At 43.3% G+C, this 26050-nt stretch overlaps 1 protein-coding gene across 1 annotated transcript; it reads right to left on the bottom strand.

Annotated features, from left to right (window-relative positions):
• Positions 1–24461: 24461 nt before the first annotated feature.
• Positions 24462–25783, bottom strand: HSPB3 (heat shock protein family B (small) member 3). Its single transcript, XM_064484603.1, has one exon. It carries the CDS (start codon positions 25483–25485, stop codon positions 25033–25035), a length of 453 nt encoding a protein of 150 aa, XP_064340673.1. The 5' UTR covers positions 25486–25783; the 3' UTR covers positions 24462–25032.
• Positions 25784–26050: the final 267 nt, after the last annotated feature.

Below are 26050 nucleotides of genomic sequence, written 5' to 3'. Positions count from 1 at the left end.
TAGGAGATTTTTTTACTTCTTTTGGAAAAAAAAATCTGAAAATCTGGCTACACTGAACTGGCACTTCTGCATAGCAATTATTAGCTCTTTCCATTTAGATGGGGACATTCTTGTGCATTCCCCACCATCCTTATTACTTTTAAGTACCTTATACCCAAGATCACCTTCCATCTGAACGTCTATAGACGTAGAAGAGTTTATCCCTCACACATCTTCCAGGGCAAAAGCAATCATCCCAGTGGCGTCATCACCATGAATAATTCAGATCTCTCTCTGCCATAGACTTCTTCCAAACCCCACACTCATTTCCAAATACCTTCTGGACATCTCCCACAGAATATCTGTCAGTTTGTCCTTCCTTGCTTTCTTCCTTCCTTCCATTAAACAAGTAAGAACCAGGATATAAAGAAGATACCTTCTTCACCCTTCATGGAGCTGGTGAACGAACTTGGCATGGAAGCCATATGCTATATGCAATGGTTAGGGCATATGCAGGAAATCATGGAACTTAGCAGACCATGGAGGGAGGTGCGGTGGTAGTTAGGGACACCTTTCTGAAGCAAATTGTGCTTGGCTTGATTAATTCAGACTAGAGAATGACTTTTATTCCAGAGAATTGATAGAAATCAGAAACCTAAGGACCCACACTACCTTGTTCATTTGTTGTACCAACATATGGCTGCTCGGTATGGGTCGCTCACTATATTACACTGAAATGGTCCCATGGAAGCTAGAATCAAGAAAAGCCTGGCTAACCAAGTGGATGGAGGGGTTATTTGCTGAGATGAGGCATACATCGAGCAGGTTTGACCCGGGAAGATGAGAGTGCAGTTTTTGGACATTGAGTTTGAGGTGCCTACAGGACACCCAGGTAGAAATGTTCAGTAGTCAATTGCACAAAAAAGTCTAGAACCCAGAGAGAGATGGAAGATGCAGACATAGAGCTGGAAGTCACCGGTTCACAGGTGGTAATTGAGGAGCTGTGAAATGTAAAATCACCAGAGTGAGAGAGCATAGACAAGAGATAGGAATGGTGGCCAACCACAGATAACGTCCTTCAAACACTCCTTTTCTTCTGCATGCCTGAGAAGGAGAGATTGGGTAGGTAAGAGGAAATTCAGGAGAGTGATGTCTTAGAAAAGAGAAAAAAAATTTCAAAGAGGAGAGGGAAAAAGTCACATCAGCAAAAGATGAAGAACATCCATTTGGATTTAGCCAAAGAGGTCATTCAACAGGATCACAGTATCCAAACCCTGCTGGCTGGCCCCAGATCTTCTCCCTCCTGGGTTAGAGTACAGAGATGCTCCCAAGATGGAAGCTTCAGTTACCCTTACTCCTGCTGTTCCTGCATCTCTCACCTGTATCCTGAAGTTAGCCCCCCTTCTCCATCCATTCCACCACCACCTGAGTTTAGGCTGCATTTCTTACTATAATGGACTGTTGCAAATGCCCTGGTATTATTTGCTTTCCACTTTGGCCATACTAGCTTTCCCACTGTTTCCTCAACAGGCTATATGCCTGTCAAGACTTAGGGCTTTTACACAGGCTCCTTCCTCTGCCTGAAGCACCCACCTCTCTTAATCTGCTTGATAAAACTGTTGGCTGTACATCAAAATCCTGTTAATTTCCCCCCATGAAGCTTCTCTTTGCAAACCTGGCAGAATAATTTATTCCTTCCCTTGTGTTCTCACAGCATTCTGTTCATAAGTGTTTTGTGGCATCTATCCCATTGTGTTATGGATTCATTACCAGTCTGCCCCCTTTGCACAGACTTCAGACTGAAAATCCTAAGAATTTGAGGTGATGATTCTTACAGACTGGCATTACCCTTAGTTCATACCTATATTCTTTGTGGCTATTATAATGTAGGAATACAGGAGGTACTCAAATATTTCATGTTGCGAGTCAACAAATATGTAGTAGCTATAGGAAATATAAGCATATTTCAAAGTGGACATTAGCCAACTTTGGGAGAAGAATCAAAGGAGAAGTTTGGAATAAATATGGTGAGTTTCAGTTCCTGGATATGGAAGTAGAAAGAATCTTTCATTTTTATCCTTTAGCTCAGAGAAAAAAAAAAAAGTCATTTTTAAAGTTAAAATGTAGGCAATCAAGAAGAGAAAAGGAAAAGAAAAAAGAAAAAAGCGTCCTGTCGAGAGAAGCCTGGGTCCCTCATGGCTGACGGTGGTGGCTCTCCCAGGAGCAGCCATGTCCACCTGGCTTGCTGAGTCATTCTAATGAAGCCTTTATCTCATCACCATTTTTGGAACTGCATTCATTCACCTTTTCCTGGAGGTCAGCAATTTCAGGAGAATCTAAAATTCAAAGAAGTAAACCAACAAGCATACCTAAAAAAATAAACAGCCAAACAGAATCTAAGTGAAATTTTACTAAAAATCAGTTTTGACAATATCTTCACAACTCCTCCAAGACACCTATCAAAACACATTAACGAATGTCTCTAAGACGAGGAAATGACTTGGAAGAGAAATGAATATGTACACAGCAGACGGAGCATTTATCACCCTGAGAACTTAATCAGCATAGCATTCCGGGAGAGTACTGCCATTCACAAAACCATGTTAGGTTTTAGAACTATGTGCTGATCTTAGTTAATCTTAGTGAGATGGGTACAGAGCAGACCTGTTATTTAAATATGAAATGTAAATGAGTTGGGGGGGTTGGAGAGTGGTGAGTGGTAGGAAGTTGGGGGCCTACAGTAAACAAGGGAGAGCCTCCCCTCAGGGGGATACTGACACAGTCCTTCCCTTTGGGGACAGGCCGGGATATGGGTCCTGTGTTGCCATATGCCTTGATTTTTCTAAGAAGCCAGAAATTCTGATTTGTGTATAAAATGTCCTCATTTTGAAAATGTTACGTGAGTCTAGTAATATGTTTCTAAAGGTAACATTTGCTCCGTAGGTTTCCAGTTTGCAGCACCCATTTTGAAAGTCCCAAATTATATCTTACCTGCCTGAATCCTGGCTGAAGAAACAACGTCTGAGCCCTGTGAAGTGATGCTGTGTAGCATGAACTGTGCTTCTCCTGGAAAGTGTATGTACCTGTTCCTCTGTGTGTATGTGTGTGTGTGTGTGTGTGTGTGTACATATACATACAGTTGACTCTTAAACAACACAGGTTTGAACCCATTTATACACATATTTTCAGTTAATCTAGGACCTGTATTTTCATTTTACAGATATTTAAATTAACGTGAAATTAAGTGTGGGGAAAACTTCGTTTTCAATTAGAGATCACAGCATCTGGAATCAAAAGAACTAGGGTTTGAGTTCTGATTCTAAGCCACCTGTCTCAACTTCCTGCTGTTGGGTGAATCACTTATCAAGTCCTCTGTTTTTGAGTCGGAGATAGCAGTACTTGGATTTCTGACTGCATGGGATTTCAGCACCCCAGCCCATGCATTACTCAAGGGTCAGCTGTGTGTGTGTGTGTATATATGTATAAATATGTATATATATAAAAAATACCAGGTGCTGATTTTCTATAAAGCACTGTGTTAATTACATGACAAACATCACACTTAATATTCATCTAAAAGGGTTGTTTTGAGGATTGTTATTCCCAAATGATAAAGGAGGACATGGAGACTCAGAGAATACATGACCTTCTTAGGGTCAAAAAGCTGGTAAGTGGAGTCCTGGGGTTAAACCAGGGGCTGCAGGGTGCCACACGTCTGTTTCCAGCTGCCACTCTGGACTTCCTCTCACATGAAGGAGACACAGAGAGGCAGAGGGGCTGCCTGAGGCTTTGTTTTTTATGTTGTTTTTGTTTTAAGCCTTTTGAATAAACTCATATGATTCAAAACTCAACAACGTAAAGTATACAGTGGAGTCTTGCCCCTGTACTGTCTGCTGTCTACTTCCAACCCTCTCCCCGATCCCTGTCCAAAAGCAAAAACTTTTATAATTTCTTGTTAATATTCAAGAGTTTCCTTACACAAATGTATGTATGCCTCTGCTTCCTTTACACAAAGGTGGCATATTGTATCCATTGTCCTGGGACTTTTTATAAACAACATCTCTTAGAAATATTTCCATGTCAGTCTACAGAAAGCATCCTCATTCTTTTTTACAGAACCGTGACATCACACTATATGGGTGAACTGTAATGTGTTGAAACATTCCATTCCCCAGTCAATGGACGTTTCTGGGTACTATTTTGGTCATGCTACCTTACTGAATTCTCTTATTGCTTATAGTAATTTTTCTGTTGATTCTTTTGGGTTCTCCTGAATTAGAATGTCATTTCCAGTTTTATACTACTGATTTCCTTTTCTTGTATCACGTCATTGGTCATTGCCAATTGACCTGAGGTTTTAAAGGTGTAGGGCTTAGTCATAGAGAGGATGGGCATTCCAGGTGGGAAGAACGTCAGAGACTCAAAGATGTAAAACACCACGGTGGGGGCTGAGAAATACAAGAAATAAGTGATAATAATACAAGGTATAGAAGGACTGAAGGGAAAAATAGGCTGCAGGAGACAGGAATGGATAAGAGGCTTGTGAAATGAGGGGAGTGGAAAGATCCCACAGGAGTAAGTTGGCTCCGTTGAAGGTGGTGAGCCTGAGGCTGGAAGCTCCTTCCGGAACTATTACATGGTTCCAGGTGAATGTGAGAAAGGTGAACAATGTCAGCAAGGAAAGCAAGAAGAGGGTGATAATATCAATACCATTTAGAAGGTAACCTGACAAGGCAGAGGCATGAGGAAGGAGGAGAATCTGGATGGTTAGGTGGTGTCCTTACCTGAGATAAAGAATGCAGAGGAGCACGTTTTGTGAGGAAGAGAAGTTTGACTTTCAAAATGATCATCTTGAGATGTCCTGCACTACAGAAAGGAAAGGTACTATCTCACCTCAACCTTGAATTGCTTGATGGGCATCTTGCTCTTGTGTTTGGTAAATGGTGGAACTTGGACCTAAACCCAGCTTTCTTAATGCCAAGATCAGCAGTCGTTCCACTGTGCACGCTGCTTTCAAAATAAGCAGAGCACGTGAAAGAACATAACTGAAAACAAGTGCAGCTGGTTAAAACAAGGCTGCAAACTTCAGGAGAGAAGAGTGGAGGAGGCCCTGCTAGCTGGACAGACTGGGATCACATAAGCAGCAGAACCCTAACAACTGGGGCTTTGACCTCCCAGTTTTAGAGAATACAAGTAGAAAATAATACTTTTTAAAGATTCTGCACATTTTAAGTTGTCGTCCTATACCATCTCTGTTGGGAAAGGTAATCCTGAACATCCCTCTGCATCCTTGCTGGGTGTGTGAGAAAGCGGGGCCCCGGCCCCACTTTACCTCAGTCATGTCTCAGGGTTGCGTTTGCTGAGGGCAACCTTGAGGAATGAGATGATGTCTCCCATGGCATAAAGGGGAGGCTGTCTACTGTTGGCTGTAAAACAGTGGATTCCCCAGACTCAGTGTCTTTCCTGTAGCGTACGTGCAGGTGGCCATCTCAGGCCCCTCTGTTACCCCCAGGGGACTGGCCAGAGGGGTGTGGCAAGAGGAATCCATGTGAAAGTGGTGGTGGTCCTGCTGCGCCATGAATATTACGGTCCCTTCTCTCTGAAGCACAAGCCGATGTCTTCTGGCGGCATTCATGGAATAGTAACGGGCTAACTTATCAGCTTAAAAATAGGCTAAAATCAAATCCCACATCCCGACCCTCCCCACCACTGCCAGTTTTGAGTCCTGGCACTCAGTTTGCTCTTAAGAGCTCCTGGGAGCCTCCTTAGCAGCCAAGGGATGCATTGGCAGGAAAATCAAGGTCAGGGAGTCCACTGGTGTTGGCCCTTTGGTGCTTAAGTAGGGACCCCCTGACCTCCTCCCCCAACCCTCATTGTCCCTTCATGCTGTGAAAGGATGTCCCAGGTCATGGCACCCTCATGACTAATTTTGGCACTCTGAAACATAGTGAGTAAGGTTAGATAGTTTGGGGTCTTCCAAAAGCACAGCATCGAATTTCCACTTAACCATGTCTGTGCTTCTCTCACTGGATAACTGAGAGATGAGGTGCCCCATCCAGACCGTTCACCATGCCATCTGCCTCCATCCACAGCCCAGACTCACAAGAGCCAAAAGGAGCAAAGAAAGCAGAGGGCTGAAAGGAAATGTGGAACCAGCTCATGATAAATATATAGCAGTCCATTCATTGCTTTCTCATTATTTTTCCCACGGTAATTAATTCTTTGCTTTGGCCTAAGACCCAAAAAGGCTTCTCCCACAACCACAGGAGAAAGCGTAAATCAGAAATAAACCAGCTCATACCAGGCTTGTTTGATCGTCATCTTGTGGTTCAGAAAACCTCAGGCCTTGAATGTGAATTACGCTAGTCTGGGATCGTCAGCACCCCGAAGAAACAAAAAGTCTTTTTTGTGGATGACTAACACAAGACTAGGCTTCAAAATATTTCTATAAATTATTTTTCAAATACAACCCCAAATCTCAATGACTGCCAGAAATATGATGAGACAAGGCAGTGAATAAGAACCAGCAGAAACAACAGATCCACAGGGAACCCAGCTGTTGGAGTCATCAGACAGAGACTGGACAGCAGTGACTCCCGCAGACATGTTTGAGCTTGGCTGATATAACCTTGAATGTGGCATAAACTCTCTCACAGAACCAGTCACTTGTCCTCTTCTCTCCAGCCCTTCCCATCTTCTTCTTCTATCTCCCTCCCTCATTTTGCCTTTTCCAGAATCTTCTCTCTTTCCCTGCAGACATCTTCTCTTCTGTTTTTCAAGGTGCTCAGGTTTCTTTGTAGTGGTTTAACATGCAGGCTCTGGAAACAGCCTGCCTGGATTCGAGTCCTGGCTCCACAATTTACCCAGGGCAAGTCACTCAGCCTTTAAGCCTTGATTTTGACATCTAGAATCTGTACCTACCTCATAGGGTTGTTATTAGGGTTAAATTAATGGATACAGGCAGTGTTAGAAGAGTGCATGGCATTCGACTGTGCTCCGTGACTATGAGCTGTAGAAACTCCCAGTCACTGAGCTTACTGTCAGGGTTGTATAGTCATCTGCCTCCCTCTCCCTGGAGCTTCTATTCTGGGTTTCATTCCCCCTAGGGCTGCTGTCGTGTCAGTGGTCCCCCCTTCCCCCCCAGCCTCAGGGACCCACTGCCACTCTATGGCTATGGCACGAGCCTGGACAAAAGTCCACCCACCCCACCCGTCTCCTTAACACCAGTGCCATGTGTAGGGGTTTCACACGTCTTTCATGATTTACCAAAACACTGAGAGAAAACAGAAGAGAAAAGTGTATGAAACATACAAACCGTCTGGCTCACAAGGGAGGGGCATCTATTCTCACCCCAACCCTCTGCCTCCAGCATGCCCAGCCTTGTCCCTTCCCTCTCTGCTCCCCATCGTCGTGGGCCAGAGTGGGTTTCTCTCAGCTTCTAGAGGGGTGGGAGGGGCTTGTGGGCTTCTCCACCTGGCCCTTCACCCTCTGCCTTTCAGCCAGCCTCCCTCCATGTAGAAGAAGCTGTGTGGGCTGCCACGCGAGAGCCACTGCTGGGCACCTCCATTCTTCAGTTATGAGGCTGAAGAAGGAGTTTAATTGGTTTCTGGTAGAAGTGCATTCACTATCAGGTGGCCCTTGACTCCTCTCTACAAGCAAGGAGCCATCCCCACAATGGGCCAGCTGTCTGGGACAGGTTTGCCCCATCTTGCCAGTTCCCTACTTTGCCCTGTGTCCTAGGGCCTGATCCCTACTGGGTGCATTTCCCAGGCTCCCCTGTCAGTGAATGTCCAGCTGGACTTGGCCACAGGGGCACTGGAGGAGGATTGTAGCCTAGGAGGAAGAGACAAGCTAGAGTCTCTCCCCGCCCTTATTCTGGGGATGCTCTGGCAGCTGCTGCACCTCTTTATCATCCAGCTTTTCTGACAGGCCCCCACAACCAGGTTCTGCAGGGGAAACTGGCCCCTGAGCTCCAGTTACCTGGCCTCTTCCCTTTGACCCTCTAGACTTGGCAAAGACGTGGCTTTCTGCTGTTGCTAATTTCTCAGTTGCTCCACTGTCCCCTTTTTGCCTTTTCAGCTTTTTCTGTCACCTACGTAACACATTTCATGCATTAAATCCCCCTGTTTCAAGTAGTCATGATGGTTTTTTGCTTTCCTGGTGGAAAGTGGACTGATACAAATATCTTAATAACATAATCACGGCATTTATATAGGAAGGATTAAACACATGTGATACCATGAGCTGGGCATTTGTTAAGTTCTCTTATCTTTAAAGACCTTTGAAAATTCTGCTACCCTTTCCTGATTTCTTTTTATGGCCAAACTTCTCAAAAGTGCACCACCAGGACCTTAGCCAACCTAAAAGGTACCCTGTGCCATGGGAGGGTGCAACAAGAAGGAGCAGGATGTGAACCAGGTGTTCCCTTCCTGACCTGATGTAATAGTGACACAAGCTTCACATTTCAGGGTTTCAGCTTCTAAATATATATATTTTGTATATATTATATATATATAATCTCAAACTCACCCTTCCAGCTTTGCTTGTCTTCTAGTTGGACACTTGGAAGGCAGGGATGAATGAGGGCCCATTTCAAAGGTCTTGCCCATCAGTGGCCCAGCCAGTTCACAGTGGAGCAGTTCAGTTTTTGCTCGGCCGTATCCTCATAGTCACGTCATGTCCATTCTACCAAACTGAAACCCTTGATGTCGTCTTTGGAACTAATATGATGAGCAATATAGAATTGTTCTTGAGCAGGAACATGATAGGATTAATCTTCCCTTTGTATCTCCTCATCCAAACTCCTGTGCCTGGCTTTTCAACCCCTCCATTGACCAGCCACACCTACCTCTCGGCCTCCAGTTGCAGCCTCCAAAGTTCAAACCTTCACTCTGATCAGGCTGGTCTCTTTATGGAGCCCCTTTACAAGGAAGGGTCACCCCAGCCCCCTGTCTTGGACCGAGAAATCACGAAGCAGAATGATGTGAGGGAATGGAGTCTGGGGTCAGACTGCCAACATTCAAACCCAAGCTCTATCTCTTACTGATACTGAACAAATTACCACTCTCTATGCTCTGGTATCCTCAGCTGTAAAATGGGGGAAATAATATATAAGTCATAGAGTCTCTGTGAGGAGTAAGTGACTCAGTATGTGTAAAGTACTTAGCACTTTGCTGGCAGCTGGGTCACATGTGACTGGAAAATCGGGCAGCAAGGAACTATGTCACCTATTTCTCTGCCACAGCTTGGCACTAAGGAGTCATCAAATCGGAAATAACTTTCTAATTTTAACCAACATTTTATATTTCATTCCAGTTGCACCGAAGTACACATTGCTGCAAGTTTAAGGAAAAAATGGCTCTGCAAGAGGATTCTTTTTCCTCCTCCTCCCAGCCAAATTCTATACTATTCTTTAAGAGCCAGCCTAAGTCCCACTTCCATGGACTCTTCTCTGTTGCTTCAGCCTATATCAAACTCTCTTTGTTGGACATATTTGTATGCTAAGTCCAGACCACACAGGGTAGCACTAAATTGTTCTTAAGGGTCAGTATGTTCTGTTGGGGTCTCCAAGGTTCCCCTCAATAAATAGCTCTTTAGTTCTCAGACTGAGTTCTGAACAAATGGAGACCTAGACCAAACAGTTGACTGGCAGAGTCCAGTTATGACCTTTATTGTTGACTGAGCCAAACTGGAGGATGTACTATAGACTGAGGGTCAAATCAGCCTTTTCCTGCATTAGGAAAATGCACCTCTTCCTCATGGGCTTGTCCCCAGAGTCACCCCACTCCAACTGAGTCATTCCGCTTCTTGTGGGGAGGACAGGAAGAGGAACAGCCTTGGATATGTTTCAAGAGAAGTCCTCCCCCTGCAAACCAAGAAGTGGGGAAAGGCCTGCCCTTCTAGCAAGATCTTCCCATGTCAACCGCAGACTCTTTGAGGGCAGGGCCCACATCTTCAGCTTGTGACACTTGCTCTGTAATACTGAGAAGGATGGGCGCGTAACAGCTGTGTGATAGTAATAATTCCAGGATCTGGTCTAGTCACTTTCCAGATGTGAGCCTAATCAGTCCTGATAACAGCCCTGTGAAGCAGCTGGTACTAACACTGATGTTTTCGCGATGAGAACACTGAGGCACAGAGCTCACACAGTCAGTAAGTGGTAAACCCAGTCTGGCGTCAGAGTTCATGCTCTTAACCACGATCTGATACTGGCCTAATTGAATTTCAAGGGCAAAGGTGTTGGTAGAAATGGAGACTGTGAGAGTTCAGGAGCTGGACGGAAACAGCTTCGTTAGTATCCAGTTAAGGGAAGTTCTGTAACAACTAATGTTCAGAGACAATCGTTGGAGAAGATTCTACAACACATTTCCTTTTTTCTAAACTGCCAAAGTCTATCAGAACTCCTGTGAAACAATCAGTTATGTACTACTACATGAGCTTGGAAAGAAGTCTGTTAATTCATCCTGCTGAAATCATTTCTTTAGGTAATGCTTAGTCACAAGCGCAGAAATGAATCAAAGTAGTCACATCTGATTGAAAAAGAAAACTATGGCTCAGATTCTCTTGTTGCTCATACGATTAAACTGCAATTTGTTTTACAGTGGATAAGGAAGTTTTCCTTTATTTCATTGTTTTACAAAGTGGTGTGAAAGTTAAAATCCTGTCCAAATATTGTATTTGACCCCATGGCTTTACATTGTACCTGTTTGTGTGATTTCAGTCTGAATCCTAAAGTAAAAAATAAATATCCTTCACATCTTTTGTCTGTTTACCACTAGAGGGCACTATCTAGTCTTTTATCTGTGGAAAAACAGGCCCTAAGTGCTCTGCTTCGTTTCCTCTGTTTCTCACAGAGAGAGGAGACATAAAAGACTGTTAACATTCTGCCTCAGATTTATTATCATGAAATCATCTAAAGTAGAAATAAATTTCAAGTCAAACCCACTGGTACGCGTTATTTGGTGGAGACCACCATTGATTTGGGGCCCACTGCGGGCCTAACACAAAAGTGTGAGATGCTTTACATACATGACCTCTGAATCCCGTATCATTACCCTCATTTTACAGATGAGGAATTCCAAGCTTAGGAAAGTCAGATAATGTCCCTAAGGTCACACAACTGCACAACAACCACTTAACTTAGGTTGTGAACCCAGATCAGGATTGAATAAAAAAGACTTTCCATGATGCCATGGACTGATTTCCTGAGCTAGGAAGAGGCCCAGGGGGTTTCTTCCACCTGGTGGTAGGACGTTTGGCAGTTCACGTGGATGATGGTATGTTATTAGGAGTTAAAGATAAATGATAGCAGCAACTCTAAAAGTAATTTATAACTAAACAGAGTCTAGCAAAACAGCTGTCTAGATGTACTAGACCCTTGTTTTAAATTCCACATCATCTAATTTGTCCCCACCCTGTTTGCTTGAATGTAATTAGTGGGATCATTTAAGGAGCCACATGAAACAAGACAGTTTACTCCATAAAGAAATTGTGTTTCTGCCTTAGACCTGACCTCCGGCTGACCTTCATCAGCTACTCTCTTTTGGGTGATCAAGATAGAAGTGTAAAGGCCTAGAAAAGGCACCATTTTTAGTTGTAGTGTCTATGGGTCTTGACAGTACAATTTCTGTTGTGAAGTGGTGCTATAATGACTCCCCATTTTTTAACATGGCTGCATTTGGCAATGATATGCGTGCTGTTTATCCCACATGCTGAATAACGACTCCCTCGGAATTGATCAGACGTGCACTTCAGACCGTCAGTGTTCACAAAAAACATTCCCAATGTTGTCCTGAACCTAAACCTGTTCCCAAAGATCTTAATGAGCTTAGAATGATCATCATGCCCATGCATTTCCCTGTCTAGGTGCTGTTTCGTAAGGTGCTTATATTATTTTCACATGAGGAGATGGAAAATAAAATTTCAGTCCTGACCTTACCAATTCTATATAGAAAAAGACACCCCGAGTCATCCTGTATGAAACACATCCTACTCGGAGATAAAACTTAAACCTTCCTCTTCAAGGATAGAAATAAAGAACACATGCTGTCAGGGAGGAAAGTTGCATACAGGACCAAGAGTGATCATTTTTGTTCTGTAATCTTAGGCTGCCAAGCCATTTCCTTAGTAAGTCTGTGAAATGTAATGTCATAGAGCTAAAATATCTGAAGAAAGAAAAAGTATATGGACACTTAATATAATCCATACTTATTCCAAACACTCATTTCAACCAAGTTAGACATCAGGCACTTTCAACCTAGAATGTCTTCAAATAGGATCAAGTTTTTAATTCCCCTTTCTCTTCTTGGAGTAATCTTAGAGCAGCTGTTGTTCCCAAATGAGCTTGTTAAGGTAGCTCTGTTTTTTTAAGTTACTACATTATTCTAAAGATAAATAAGCTAGTTAATTCCATTAACTAAGAGCCTCTGAAAGAGCAATAGCATCTAAGAATTTTTTTATTATTAAAATATAATTCTTTGCTGTACACCTGAAACTACCATTATAAATCAACTACACTTCAATAAAAAAAAATTTTTAATGCTACTATGAAAAGAACTGAAAAGAAGAAATTGTTGACATACAATATTGTTAGTTTCAGGTGTACTACATAGTGATTTGACATTTGCATATATTACAAAACAATCACCAGAAGTCTAATAACCCTCTGTCTCCACACAAAGTTATTATGGTGTTATTGACCATATTCCTTCTGCTGTATATTATATCCCTGTGGATTATTTATTTTATAACCCCCTTCCCCTCTGGCAATCTAAAAAACAAAAACAGCACACACACAGACTCACAGATAAAGCATCTGAGAATTTAAAGATCTGTTTGCAGGAGCACAGCCTGTGGGCAGAGCTGTTCCATCACAATCTCTGTGCAAGAAACAAACCCAAGCGTGCATGAGAGATAGACCCAATTATAGTCTATTTTGGTCACTGGCATTCCATGGCCTCAGGCCTCTCTCCAGGGCCTGAGATTCAGTCTTTCTTAGCCAAGGCAACAACAGCTGTGTTTGACAGAAGCAAGAACCAAATCTCAGCCGATCAGGTGACTCGAATTTTTCATTCTGACGAGTTGAGAAAACAAACCAGCTCACCAATTCCTGGGGAATTCTACATCACTTTTGAAGCTTCAAGATCAATTATTGTAAGTGGAATAAGTGGAATATGAATAAGTGAATATCATTTTAAACTCTTTTTAATTTTGAAATGATTGCAGATTCACATGCAGCTGTAAAAGAAAGTTCTCTCTGCCCTTTTCTTGTTTACCTCCAGGGGCAACATCTTGCCGGACTCTAGTCCAATACTGCAGTCAAGACACAGAGCTGAATATGATTTCCTAGGAAAGTAAAACTCCAGGAAGCAGGCCGGTGGTCTCTTTATCTAAGATCTGTCAGTGGTAGCAGGGACGCTATGGGGGAAGAGAGTGGTAGTTTCTCTCTCTGAGAGAATCCTTAAAACTTAAATGGACCCGAACACTTGCAGTTATTTTAAATCACTTCTAAGAGATAGATGGTCATGAACACATCTAATTCTTGTCTCTGAGCACCTTTAACTCTGCCCTTGCAGAGCCACTGTCTGCCCTCCTCTGTTGTGCCCCTGGGGGCTGCAGGGAGCTGACTTGTATGGTTGGCACCAGCGGAATCCTGGGCCATCTGGCCCCCAGGCGGGTTTGTCAGAACCCCAGCTGGCAGGAGGAGAGTGAAGCCAGAGTGCGTTCCCTTGGTCCTGCTGAGCATCCTCAGATCGTTGTGTCCCTCGGCTCCTGATGGAGGCTCTCACCACGAAGCTCCCCTCTCCAAGCACTGGCACGCCCTCCCTGACCTCACCCCTGCTAGCCTGGTGGCCAGTGGTACCTCATAGTCCCTGCCGGTGCCCCTCATCCAGACCACGATTCTGTCAAGAGTCCCTTCCTCAAATTGTTTGCTGTGTCTCCCCTTGAGTCTGCCATCTGTTTTCTCCTGACACTCCAACCATAACATTCAGCGGCCACCACCTTCTCCCTGTCTCTCTCCTCTTTCTTGCCTTATGGACCCTGGTCTTTCTACTCAGAGATGGAGAGGAGGTCGAGAATGAAACCCGAACATTTAAAAGGAGAGCCGTGGTAACGAGGAGAGAATAGAATGCATGAGGGAGACTCTCAATCTCTGATTCCTAGCTTGTCAGTGCCATTGTTTGTATTCCAGAAGCTTCTTTCTGGAGGCCCAGAGAAGCCGCAAACTCAGCACGTGATGGTGAATGCTGTGATGAGCGATCCGGATAACTCCTGAGGAATCAAGGACTGAATCACCCAGCTGGTGAGAATATTGTCGGAAAGCAGCCTTCAGCTGACCTCCCTCCTCGGGGCGCCGCGGCTGGAGAGAAAGGCCTCACCTGAAGTCGTGCCTCCGGTGAGCGGCCCGCGCCCGTGACTGGCCGGTGAGTCAGATGTAAGGGCCTGGCCCCCTGGGCCCAACTTAGCACAACTCTTATTCCTTACCTATGTCCACGTAACAACCCCAAAGCTAGCAACTTAAAACCCTTACTATCTCACATTTCTGGGGGTCAGGAGTGCAGGAGGGCCTCAGGTTCTGTCTCAGGATTTCCCACAAGGTCACAGTCAAGCCCCCCACGAGGGCCGCAGTCCTCTGAAGGGCCTAGAGGGCCCACTTCACTGTGGGCAGAAGCCTCCATCCCAGGGCCCCTCCACAGGGCGGCTCGCCACCCGGCAGTAACTACTGTGTCAAAATCCCCTTCTCCCTGGAAAGAAGATTTCCTGCATGACTTCAGCCCAATGCTCTAACTTTTGGGTCCTCTCAGTTATTACTATGGTTACTTCCAGCTTTAAAACAATGACTTCCTATCCCCAAAATTCAGTGAGTTTGTTTCAAAGCTCTAGTTTTATTCCAATTAATGTCTCCCTCCTCTCCCACCTCCTCTCCTGAGCCCTGTTGAGGAATAAGGGTGTGGGTGTGGTCTGGTCCACGCTCGTCTGTCTTCCCATCACACCCTGGCTGGTAATGGTCAGGGCCGAGGGGTAAGGAAGGGGGAGACCCTGGTAGCACGGGGGCTGGCCACAGCTCAGTGCCCCCTAACTGTCCAGACAGGGACTGGCACGTCAGAGACCCACACACCTGTGAGCAGTTCTCTTGTCAGCTCCCTTCCTCGGCTTTGAGGGTGAGAGGCAGCCAGACCCACCCACCCTTGTTCTGGGAAGTGAATGGCCTTCTCCCTTTCAACCTCATATTAGGGTGTGAGGTGGTGCTGGGTCTGCTTCCCAGTTTCTCTTAGCAAGCCTTTTCGAGGATGAATGATCCCAACAGCCCTTGGGGGGCCCAGCTTGTTGTCCTGGTGCTCGGTGTGGGAGATGGAGGCTGACAACGTTGTCTGACAATGGGTTTGTTCCCAAGTAGCAACTCTAAGTGTTCAGGCTCCCTCCTGAGAGAACATTGTTCTCAACTTCAGGCCCAGCCCCTGAGCTGGCAGCCACGTGTCTCTCCCATTCCTCTGCCCAGTGCTGTGGCTTCCCCAGAAAAAACCAAACTTCCCAATATGATCTACTCACCACAGCCAGCTTCTGTGTCTTCAGGCACATGTGGGATCCATGTTCCAAACCTCTTGGGTGTTAAGTGGGACAGTCTTGACCCTGCTCCACTTGGCTGTCCCCCATGGTACCATGTCTTCCCAGTGTCCTTTTCTGCTGCCCTGGTAGCAGGGGGGCTGGACACTGAGCCCAGTGCCCCATAACTGTCCAGACAGGAACTGGCACGTCAGAGACCCACACACCTGTGAGCAGTTCTCTTGTCTGCTCCCTCCCTTGGCTCTGAGGGTGAGAGGCAGCCAGACCCACCCACCCTTGTTCTGGGGAGTGAATGGCCTTCTCCCTTTCAACCTCATATTAGGGTGTGAGGTGGTGCTGGTTCTGCTTCCCAGTTTCCCTTAGCAAGCCTTGTCGAGGATGAATGATCCCAACAGCTGTGATTTGCAGAATTTAGAATGTGGCGATTTAGCTCATCTGATCCTCAGCTGTGAGCTTTAGGACAGCCTTAGTCACCAATACTTAGCAGCTGTCACCCATGTTTAAAAGTAATCATCTTTGTCCCAGTCACACTCAGATCCTTGTTACCTATCTTTGTAAAAGTTATCACCATCTTCCCTATAGGGTGATCAACTGCCCTGGGATGAGGGAGCTTCAGTACTGAAAGCTCATCGGAAAGGTGAGTGAACCTACCTCCCAACTTCAATTACTCCAACCAGAACCTGTTGTTACCAGAGAGTAGGTTCTTGTCTCAATGCAGAAAGAATTCAGAGATGAGACACAGAGGTCAAGAAAGTAAAGTGATGATTTATTAAGTGATAAGATGCTCTCAATGAGGGAGCAGGCAGACTCAGGTGAGCAGCTGCCCTGAGTGTCTTTGACAAGCTGGTTACATAGGGTATAAAAATGAATAGGCAGAATATTCATTTGAGAGGGAGGGGTTTGGGGTTGTATTCCCTGATTTCCATCCCAGTTCCACCTACCGGAGAGGAGGAGGAATTTTTGTCCTTATTTAGGCTGAATCAGAAGTGTCATGGCATTAGTGCTTGATGGGTACTTCTAATCTGCAAGGCTAATTTTATTGTAATGAGGGCATAATGAGCAAAAGGTTACATTCGGACGCTGGAAATTCCTGCCTTTTCCCACCTTTCTTTGCCTCCAGAACACTTGTTACTCCAAAATGTGTGAATTCTTATCAGTCCTGAGGTTCCTGCTTTTCTTTATCTGCCCAAGGACCCCTGTTGTTCACAAGATGTATGGTTTTTTGCCCGTGTTGGCCCGTGTCCCCCTTTCTCTGCTCATACCTAGCTATCTGCCTGCTCTAACATTATGAGTGGTTTAATTCCTATCTTCATGGCTCCTGCTCTGCTACTTAGTAATGTTGTTCCTCTACCGTTAACAGCCCATGTATCTGTGCCTCCTTTTCCACTCTGCAACTATCGTAAGCTACTGACTCTCAACCTTCATTTCTGACTAAAATCACCTGGGATTTAAAACTACTGATGTCTGGATCCCATCCCCAGAGATTCTGATTCAAATAGTCTGGGGTGGGCCCTGGACAGTTACTGGGTGATTCTCCTGTACATTCTCCCACCCCAATGTCTGCTAATCTAAATAATCTTCCTGACCCCAGCATCACCTCCTCTCATCCATCCTTCACACTGTAGCCAGCATTATCTTTCCAAAATACAAAGCTGACCCTGTCACAGTCCTGCTTAAACTCCCTTCTGGGTCCCCACTGCTTTCAGGATAAAGCCTTAACTCCTCATCATGACAGAAGGGGAGCAGCGCATGGGAGACACAGCTGGAGAGGGAGGCAGGGGCTGGTTCACGCAGGACCTGGACTCTCGGGCTGAGCTGCTTGCATTGCTTCACATCCACCATGCTCCACAGAAACACTCTCTTTTCCTTGTTTAAAAACTACGCACTGAACACCTACTAAGTGCAAGGCAGTAGGGATCAGCGATGAATGAAGCAGTCACAGTCACAGACCTTATCCCCCAGAGCTAGTAGGTTAGATCGCTACAGCAACCACAGCCCAGGCAGAGTGTCTGTGGGAATATTCTCAGAGAGATTTACAAGACATAAAATAATGGTTGTCATTTACAGATACCAGGCATTGTATTTATACCTGACCTCATAGAGGGTGACCAGCCATCCTAGTCTGCCCAGAATATCTCAGTCTGAGCACTGAAAGTCCCGTGTCCCAAGAAGCCTGGGCAAACCAAGCCTGTTGGTCACCCTACATCTTTATCTCATTTAATCTTCAAAACAGTTGTAAGTGGTGGGCACTATAACCATCCCCATTTTACAGATGGGGAAGCTGAAGCATAGAGGAGTTAAGCAAACTGACCAAAACACCCAGACTAGAAAATTGCGGAGTTGGTATTCAAACCCCTGTCTGTCTACACATGTTTGCTTTCAAAGTCTACTTTCCTCATTGTTGTTTTTCACCATGAAGTCACAGTCCTTAGAGGTTCAGTTATTTCTTCCTTGTCCCAGGGATAAAGTTTGTTCATGAGCTGAGCACCATAAGAGCCTATTTAGAATTTCCTAGCAAATTAAAAAAAAAATTCCACAAGAAATTAACTGTAACTCATTTGATAGCAACAGAAAACTAAAGCCACATTGAATTCTCCAAGGCTTTGAACGTTGCTTGGAGAATTTGAGAATACTGGGCTTGGGGAGATGAAACAAGAGCACAGGGAAATTCCACCCATTGGAAGAGTGGTGCTTCAGGAGAATGGTATGTGCCTGGCAGCTGCTTTGCAGAGACTGGCAACCCCAGTGTAGCATTTCACAGAGGGACTGTCCCATCCAGTCAGATCCATCTGGGGAAATGAAGAAAGAAGATATGCTTCCCTGGCCTGCCATTTAGCCAAGACGGCTCATTTTATTTTTCTCACTAATAAACTCTGAGCTTAAATGAAATTCTGGGTTGCATCTACAGTTCAAATTGGAATATAATTTGCAATGCACTGAATTTAAGCTTTTGGGGGGAAAAGTTATTTGTGCTTATTGCATTTTATAGATCATAACCTCTTGGGATTGTTGGTCCTGAAATTTAGATTTCTTTGGAATAACCCAATAGAATAAAGATGGGACATGTTCATCGAATGAGTAAAATATTTTTGCATATGTTGAAACTTCCTTGTGACCCTGAAGTAAATCCAACTTGATCATGGTGTGTGATCCTGTTTATGTATTGTTGGAAACCAAAATATTTGGTTTGCTAATATTTTGCTGAGGATTTCTGCATCTATATTCCTCAATGATATTGGCCTATAATTTTCTTTCTTTTAAAATTTTTTTTTTATTTTTGTAGCATCTGTATATTTTGGTATCAAGATAAGGCCTTCTAGAATGAATTTGGGAGTGTTCCCTCCTCTTCAGTTTTTTTGAAGTTTGTGAAGGATAGGTATAAGTTCTTCTTTATATGTTTAGTAGAATTTCCCTATGAAGCCATCCATTTTGTTTGCTCGGAGTTTTTTAGTTTTTGTCTTTATTACAGATTCAATTCTACTTCTAGTGATCAATCTGTTCCAATTGTCTGTTTCTTCTTGACTCATTTTTTGTAGGCTGTATGTTTCTAGAAATTTGCCCATTTCTTCTAGGCTGTTCAGTTTGTCGGCCTGTTAACTGTTCATCGTATTCTTTTATGATTTTGGTATCTCTGCAGTATTGGTTGTTATGTCTCCTTTCCTTTCTTATTTTGCTTATTTGGGTCCTCTCTCCTTTTTTCTTCATGAGCCTCACTAAAAGTTTATCAGTTTTGTTTATCTTTTCAAAAAAAAACCCACCTCTTGGTTTTACTGATTTTTTTCCTATTGTCTTTTAAAATCTCTATTATATTTATTTCCTCTCTTTATTATTTGCTGACTTTGGGCTTTGTTCTTCATTTTCTAATTCTTTTAGGTAGGTTAGGTTGTTAATTTGAGACTTTTATTGCTTTTTGAGGAAGGCCTATATCACCATGAACTTTCCTTGCTTACCCTCTTAAGTGTGTAGGAACAGGGGAAAGGAAACAGAGCTACTGGCCCAGTATGGGCTGGAGCCAGAGGAGAGAGGGTAGCCTCATCAGAGCTGCAGACAGAAGGAGACAACCCCCAATCAGAACCTGGAACCGAAAGAGCAAGTGCCAGAGAAAAAAATACCCCAATCTGTCTTGCCTTCCACAAGGAAACACATACACAAATATACAAATAAGAAATATATATAAATATTTAATGCAATAGGTAAATGAGTTAAATTCATCTATTAAAAGACATATCATCAAATTGTATTTTTCAAACCCAGCTACATGCTACTTCTTTCAAGAAACACACTTATTGATACATTATAATTGACTGTACTTCAATTAAAAAAAAGAAACACACTTAAAACAAAACTACATTGAATATATAAGAAAAAATGATGTCATGCAAATAGTAAAATAAAAAAGTGATAGTGTCAGGCAAAACAGATTTTAAGGCTAAAAGCATTAAATGGAGAGAAAAAGGGGGCCTAAATAATAATCCAATTGAGAAAAATTATAAATTTATAATCACATGATGACATAATCTGAGCATATCCAAAGTGAAAAATAGACCAGAATTTTTAAATTTTAAATTGTCCATTCATATTGAGAGATTTTTAAATGTCAATCTATGTGTTTCTAGTAGTCATAAACAAAAGAATTAAAAAGAGAAGATTATTTGAGTAACAAAATAACAATCATACATATGTGTGTATGTATGTGCATATGCATATTATTCATATACATTCTCAAATAGAAAATATTCACATAGATTATTTTCAAGTATACATGGTATGCTTAAGAAAAATTACTACATACCAGGTCATGAAGAAAATCTCAACAAATTACAAAGAATGTTATCATATAGACCATTTTCTCTTATCAAAACATATTTTTTGTATTTGTCCCTGAAGTTAGAAAACATTAATAAATAGGATGTTATAAATATATACATGCAAACATACATGCTCTTACATATAAAATAATGCTGAGGAAATATAGAAAAATATAGTTACTTAGAATCATTTATTTTTCAAATTTAAAATACTGTTGTTATTTTGTGGAGAACATCTAGCCAACTCAATTACTAAAACAGGGTTAGTTTCAGAATAGAATGTATAAGCTGTAAGTCAGCATACTGAACCAACATTTTAATTCTTCTTTCCAACTAACTATTTCAGAACCTCTGACAAGAACAGTGGTCATTATTGAAAAACAGATTTTTGTTAAACTTGAGAAAATGATTATTAGGGGTTTGGGGTGTTTTAACTTGAAATTGTATGCCATTTGTGTTTTTAAGATCACTCTTTGGATGTGCTATGGTCCATGAACAGCAGTTTTCAGATAATCACAAGTAGGTGAGAAATAAGACAAGGGCAGGTTCAGGACTTAGTGTAGTTTGGACCCGGGGCAGTGAGTGGGCTCACAACCTTCAAAGACTTCTGGACTTCCAGGACTGGTCCACAATCTTCAGAAAAAGAAAAATCCTGGAGAAATTTAAGAGAACTGACTTTGCACCTAAGTAGACTAAATATTAGATCAGAATAGAAGGTGATGTTAGAGTCCATAACTGGAAGGCAGTGTAGGGTGCACTGGTAGTGGATGCTGTTAGGACTGTGATTTGCCTCACACCCTCTTCCTGCAACTCTGGATTTGAGGTTGTTGTGGATACAAACCCTATGTACCTTCTTGCCTGCCTTCTTTTTCTTGACGGGATCGCCTGCCTCCCACACCCTGCTGATGCCACCTTTGCCAGAGCCTTTGCCAAGCCTCCTTAGGTGGCTAGAGTCCAAGTGGAGAAGCCCTGAGCCTACACTCCTCTCCCTGACTGAGCCCAAACCCTGCTGAGTCATCCTTCTGCTCCCAGCATGGATGAAATGTCACACTGTGGGGTGTGGGGTCTGGTTTCCTGAGTAGCCACTAAGGGGTTGAATGATTTAACTCAGAGTGCAGGGGAGTCTACTCCCTGGGAGCTGAACCTTGACTGATGAGATTCAGGACATTGCAGGGAACAGGGGATACATATTCCCTCTCCTGCCATCCCTGTGGACTGCTCTAAGATTTGATTTCTTCCTGAAGATCTTTTGGAAAAGGTCCAGGTGCTGAGCCAACATCCCTGCCAAGAGTTGGCAGTCTCTTTATAGCTCAATGTGAAACAGTGACCAGCATGGTCACACATCGCATTGCTTTGTGTCCCATCTTTTCTTAACTCCATGCCCCTACTTCATCACCTGTACCATCCTGGGTTTGTACTTGCCAAATAAAGGGTCGGCACTTTAATCCTTTTCTCAGGCTGTATTTTGTAGGAAAGCTTTTCTAGGAGAGGACGACTCTCACTTTCCTGGAGTGCTGGCGTTTTCCCTGGTCCTCCTCTCCGCTTTTCCCCACCCTGCCCTCGGCCCTGGGAAGCTGTTGAACTCTATCTATAGGGCGCCCACACCCTCCGCCTACCTGTTACGTCCAGCCAATGGGGTGCCCTGATTTTTAACATGACGGTCTTTATTTTTTATTTTTGTATTTTTTAATTGAAGTATAGTTGATTTACAGTGTTGTGTTAGTTTCAGATGTACAGCATAGTGACTCAGTTTTATATATTTTTTTCATACTCTTTTCCATTAGAGGTTATTACAAGATATTGAATATAGTTTCTTGTGCTATACAGTAGGACCTCGTTTATTCTATGGATAGTAATTTGTATCCGCTAATCCCAAACTCCTAATTTATCCCTCCTCACCTCCTCCCCTGCTTTGATAACCTTAAGTTTGTTTTCTATGTGTGAGTCTGTTTCTGTTTTGTAAATAAGTTCATTTGTATAATTTTTTGGATTCCAAATCTAAGTTGTATTATATGATATTTGTCTTTCTTCACTTAGTATGATAATCTCTAGGTCCATCCATGTTGCTGCAAATGGCATTAGTTTATTCCTTTTATGACCAAGTAGTATTCCATTGTATATATACATCACATGTTCTTTATCCAGTCATCCATCGATGGACCTTTAGGTTCCTTCCACTAACATGGGCATTCTTTATTCCTAGCCAATGTGCCCTTTTCTTTAATAATGAAAGCAAATGTACAGTGTATGTTTGATAGGCCACAAACAGGCTGTTTTAGCTGGCAGTTAAAATTCAAGTTAACTCATGTATAAGCCAGAGTGATTTCCCCATACCTCAATATATGAAAATTCCTTTTATCACCTGAAAGGGACTTTAGTGAAGGAATCATTTATGGGAGAGCAGGCAAAGTAAAGGGAGTTGACAGTGGATAGTGAAGCACTGGGAACAAGAAAGAGCAGAAAAGATCACCACCCCAAGTGCTGAAGGGGCAAAAGGAAGAAACAACGTTAGAATGCAGGCACCCAGTACAAGTGCAAGTCCTGGAGGAGCAGCCATCTCTCCAGAGCTCCAGTCCTGGGGAGATGCAGGTCCTGGCAGAGCCTTGTCTGCAGCAGGTTGGCAGCTGGGGAAAGAGATGCCCTGACCTCTCTTCCCCACTGACCACCCGTCTCCTCTCTCCAGTCTCCGGTCTGCAGTCAGTGCCTCCTGTTGGCTGAACCTAGTTGGAAACCAGAATGACATGGCCCATAGGGGTCAGCAGCTTGGGCTCAGAGTAGGGCTGAGAAAGGCAGAGGATGGGTCTGGGTTGGCAGGGAGGGCAACAGTATGATTAGGATATCAAACACCTTGCAAATATAATCCTAGTTTTCCAAAAACTGGTACATGTATTTATGTTTAAGAGAAGACTGAAGTAGAATTTTAAAGTAGCTATATTATGGTAGTAGAAGAATAATAAATGGATTTTTTTTATACTGTTTAGTATATTTTCCAAATCAAAAAAAAATGGCTGTGTATTACTTTAAAATGTTTAACTTTTAAAGGAACTATTTTCTATCAGTGGCTCCTCATGGTAAGAATTTTACTTTCTGAAATTTCTCAGAAGTAAGACCTCATCTAGAGTAAGATCAAGGCCAAATGAGAGGGGGTTTTGTGTTTGTTTCTCAAAGCACTAGTTTGTTGTCACACTGTTCTGCTCAGCAGTGGGAAAGAATAATCTAAAGTTGGACAAATGGTATCCCAGTTCTAGTCACATTAGTAGATATAATCCTAGTAATTACTGTTAACTTTGTTATACAGCAGAATTGGTCTGTGATACTCACTTTGTCGAACGAAATTTGTTAGCCTAGAGTTGAAGGCACAAACATCCATACCTAGGCCACGACCTCATACAAACATCTAGCTTCAAAATCCTTTCAATTTAATCATACTGTAAACAAAAATCTCTCTTTGTCTTCAAAACCATTTGTATAACTGTCCAATTTATTTTTCTGTTGTCTCCTGTCTCTCGTGCTTGCCTGTGAACTATGAATAAAATGCCACAGAGGAGCACAGTGGTATTGTCAGCAGTCAAGTATCTACCCTGGTGTTTTCCACACCCAAATTCCTCTTCTATTCATAGTGCTGTCCTCAGCCTCACATGGGGTATGGGGTAGAAGCAGTTACTTTCCCAAAAGAAATATTTAATATGTACAGAATGAGATGGCAAACCTTTGCAATGTCACAGACCAGCTGTTGAAGGCAATATTCCTAACCACCAGTCCCAGCTGCTCCCTGGGCAAAGCAGCCCGTGTGCTGTATAAACTCAGACACCCGCCCCTGTAAGCTCGAGCCTCAGAACTTACCCTGCCTGCCAGGCTATTTAAAGCTAAGGATTATGCAGTGAGAACAGATGCAGTACATTTTGCCATCTTCCAAAATCTTAAATTTTAAGTAACATTTGAAGAGCATAGTTTAATTTTTTTAATTTTTTAAAGTGGTTTCCTAAACTTAATTTATGAGTTAATACATCTTATTATTTCATAAGTAACAAAACATATGCTGTGCTTTTAAAAAGCACTACAGATAAGATTCAGTTTAGTGAAAAAAAATGAGATACGTATGTGGAACTTTTGAAAAATAAGACTTACATCTGAAAATACCAATGTAAGTTTCAAGCAGTAACAAATACAGTGACTCATAAATGTATTTCAGACCCAATATCCAAGTACTGTATTTTAACATCTAGACTCCGTGTTTACAAAGTTCCACTGTAATAAAACACTGAAAAGTAAAGCTTATGAAGCGTAGGGGATCACAACCCTTTTTCTCAATATAAAAAGTTTTCATAAAATGAATAAGAATTTCTGGGATTTGTGTGGTTCTTCTGCCATCAGTTGTTACAAATGCAGCTTCTCTGGCACTGCTGGAGTAACAAAGAAATAACTGAGTTCCTCTCTAGTATCAATCGCCTAAATTGTCAATGCTTCCAATGTAAGAATAGCATCAATTTGAGCCCTAGGTACAAATTTAACAATTTTCCTTTTTGAGTAATAATAACAAAGACAACGTCAACATACCAGAACCATGCCTAGATTTTTAATCTTCATAAAAATCACTTCAAACGTGGCTCAAACATTCTCGTGATACCACAGGCTGAATTAGAATCTTCCTCCTGCCGTATGAATAGGAAGCGGTGGGATTTCACTGGGTCCCAGCTGGATCCTTGACTTCCACCACCAGAATCCCGTCGTGACAGAGGATGGCAGACAAATCTTTGGTTTCGATGCCGTCGGGCAGTTTATACTGCCGGGTGAAGCTTCTCGAGATAAAGCCATGCTCGTCCATTCTGGTTCCATGTTGAGCCTTGATCAGCAGCCAGCCTTCGAAGGTCTGAATGATGATATCTTCGGGGAGGAACTGGACCACGTCCAGCAGGATCTGGAAGCGGGATTCGCCTCTCTGCGGCGGCATCTCTGCGGCGGAGTCCACGGGGGGAGCCGGGGCGGCCCCGGCCTTCCCCAGGTCCACGGTGGTTGGCCCGGGCAGTGCATATAAAGCGTGATCCAGCCTGCAGTCTTCCAAACCTCGAGCTTCAAACTGCTCCTCATATCGCACTGGAGTCTCTACGAGGTGCCTCAAGATGACTTTTGCCATAGCGGAGGCAAAGCTAGCATCTGTCCCGCCTAGGTTGCTGGTGTTGAACCCTTGCAGTGGCCGACTGACTGGATGATCAGTTGCAGCCGCTCTTCGCTTATAACCCTGCGCCGACTCAGCCCCTTAATTAGGCCTGAATCACAGCGCCGCATGCTCCCTCTTGTCTTTTCACTCCCGCTGACAATGAACGGCTATTTATAGGGCTTGTTTCGAAGTTGCTTTTAGCACACAGCCTGCTCGAGCTGCCGAGTCAAGGATTGCCCTTAACATTCTCAGTTATACTTGGCAAGTGTGTCCGTCTTACTTACCCCGAGAGAAAAAGAGAATGAGAGACAGTATTTGGGAATTATCTGAGTGAGTGCTCTGTCCTCGTGAACCACCGTGATCTAAGGGACTGTGGCTTCTTAGAACAGCCCAGAAATGTGCAGTCGTCTTATAATATGAGCTAAAACTGCATCAAGCCTAGTCTCCAACTGCAAAGCTAGGCGAGGTGAATATTGATGTAACTGATTAGGAATTAAGACACACACACACACACACACACACTCTCAAATCTCAGACCTTC

The sequence above is a fragment of the Camelus dromedarius genome, chromosome 3, assembly GCF_036321535.1.
Source record: "Camelus dromedarius isolate mCamDro1 chromosome 3, mCamDro1.pat, whole genome shotgun sequence".
Lineage (NCBI taxonomy): Eukaryota > Metazoa > Chordata > Mammalia > Artiodactyla > Camelidae > Camelus > Camelus dromedarius.
This window is presented reverse-complemented; position numbering and strand designations above follow the sequence as displayed.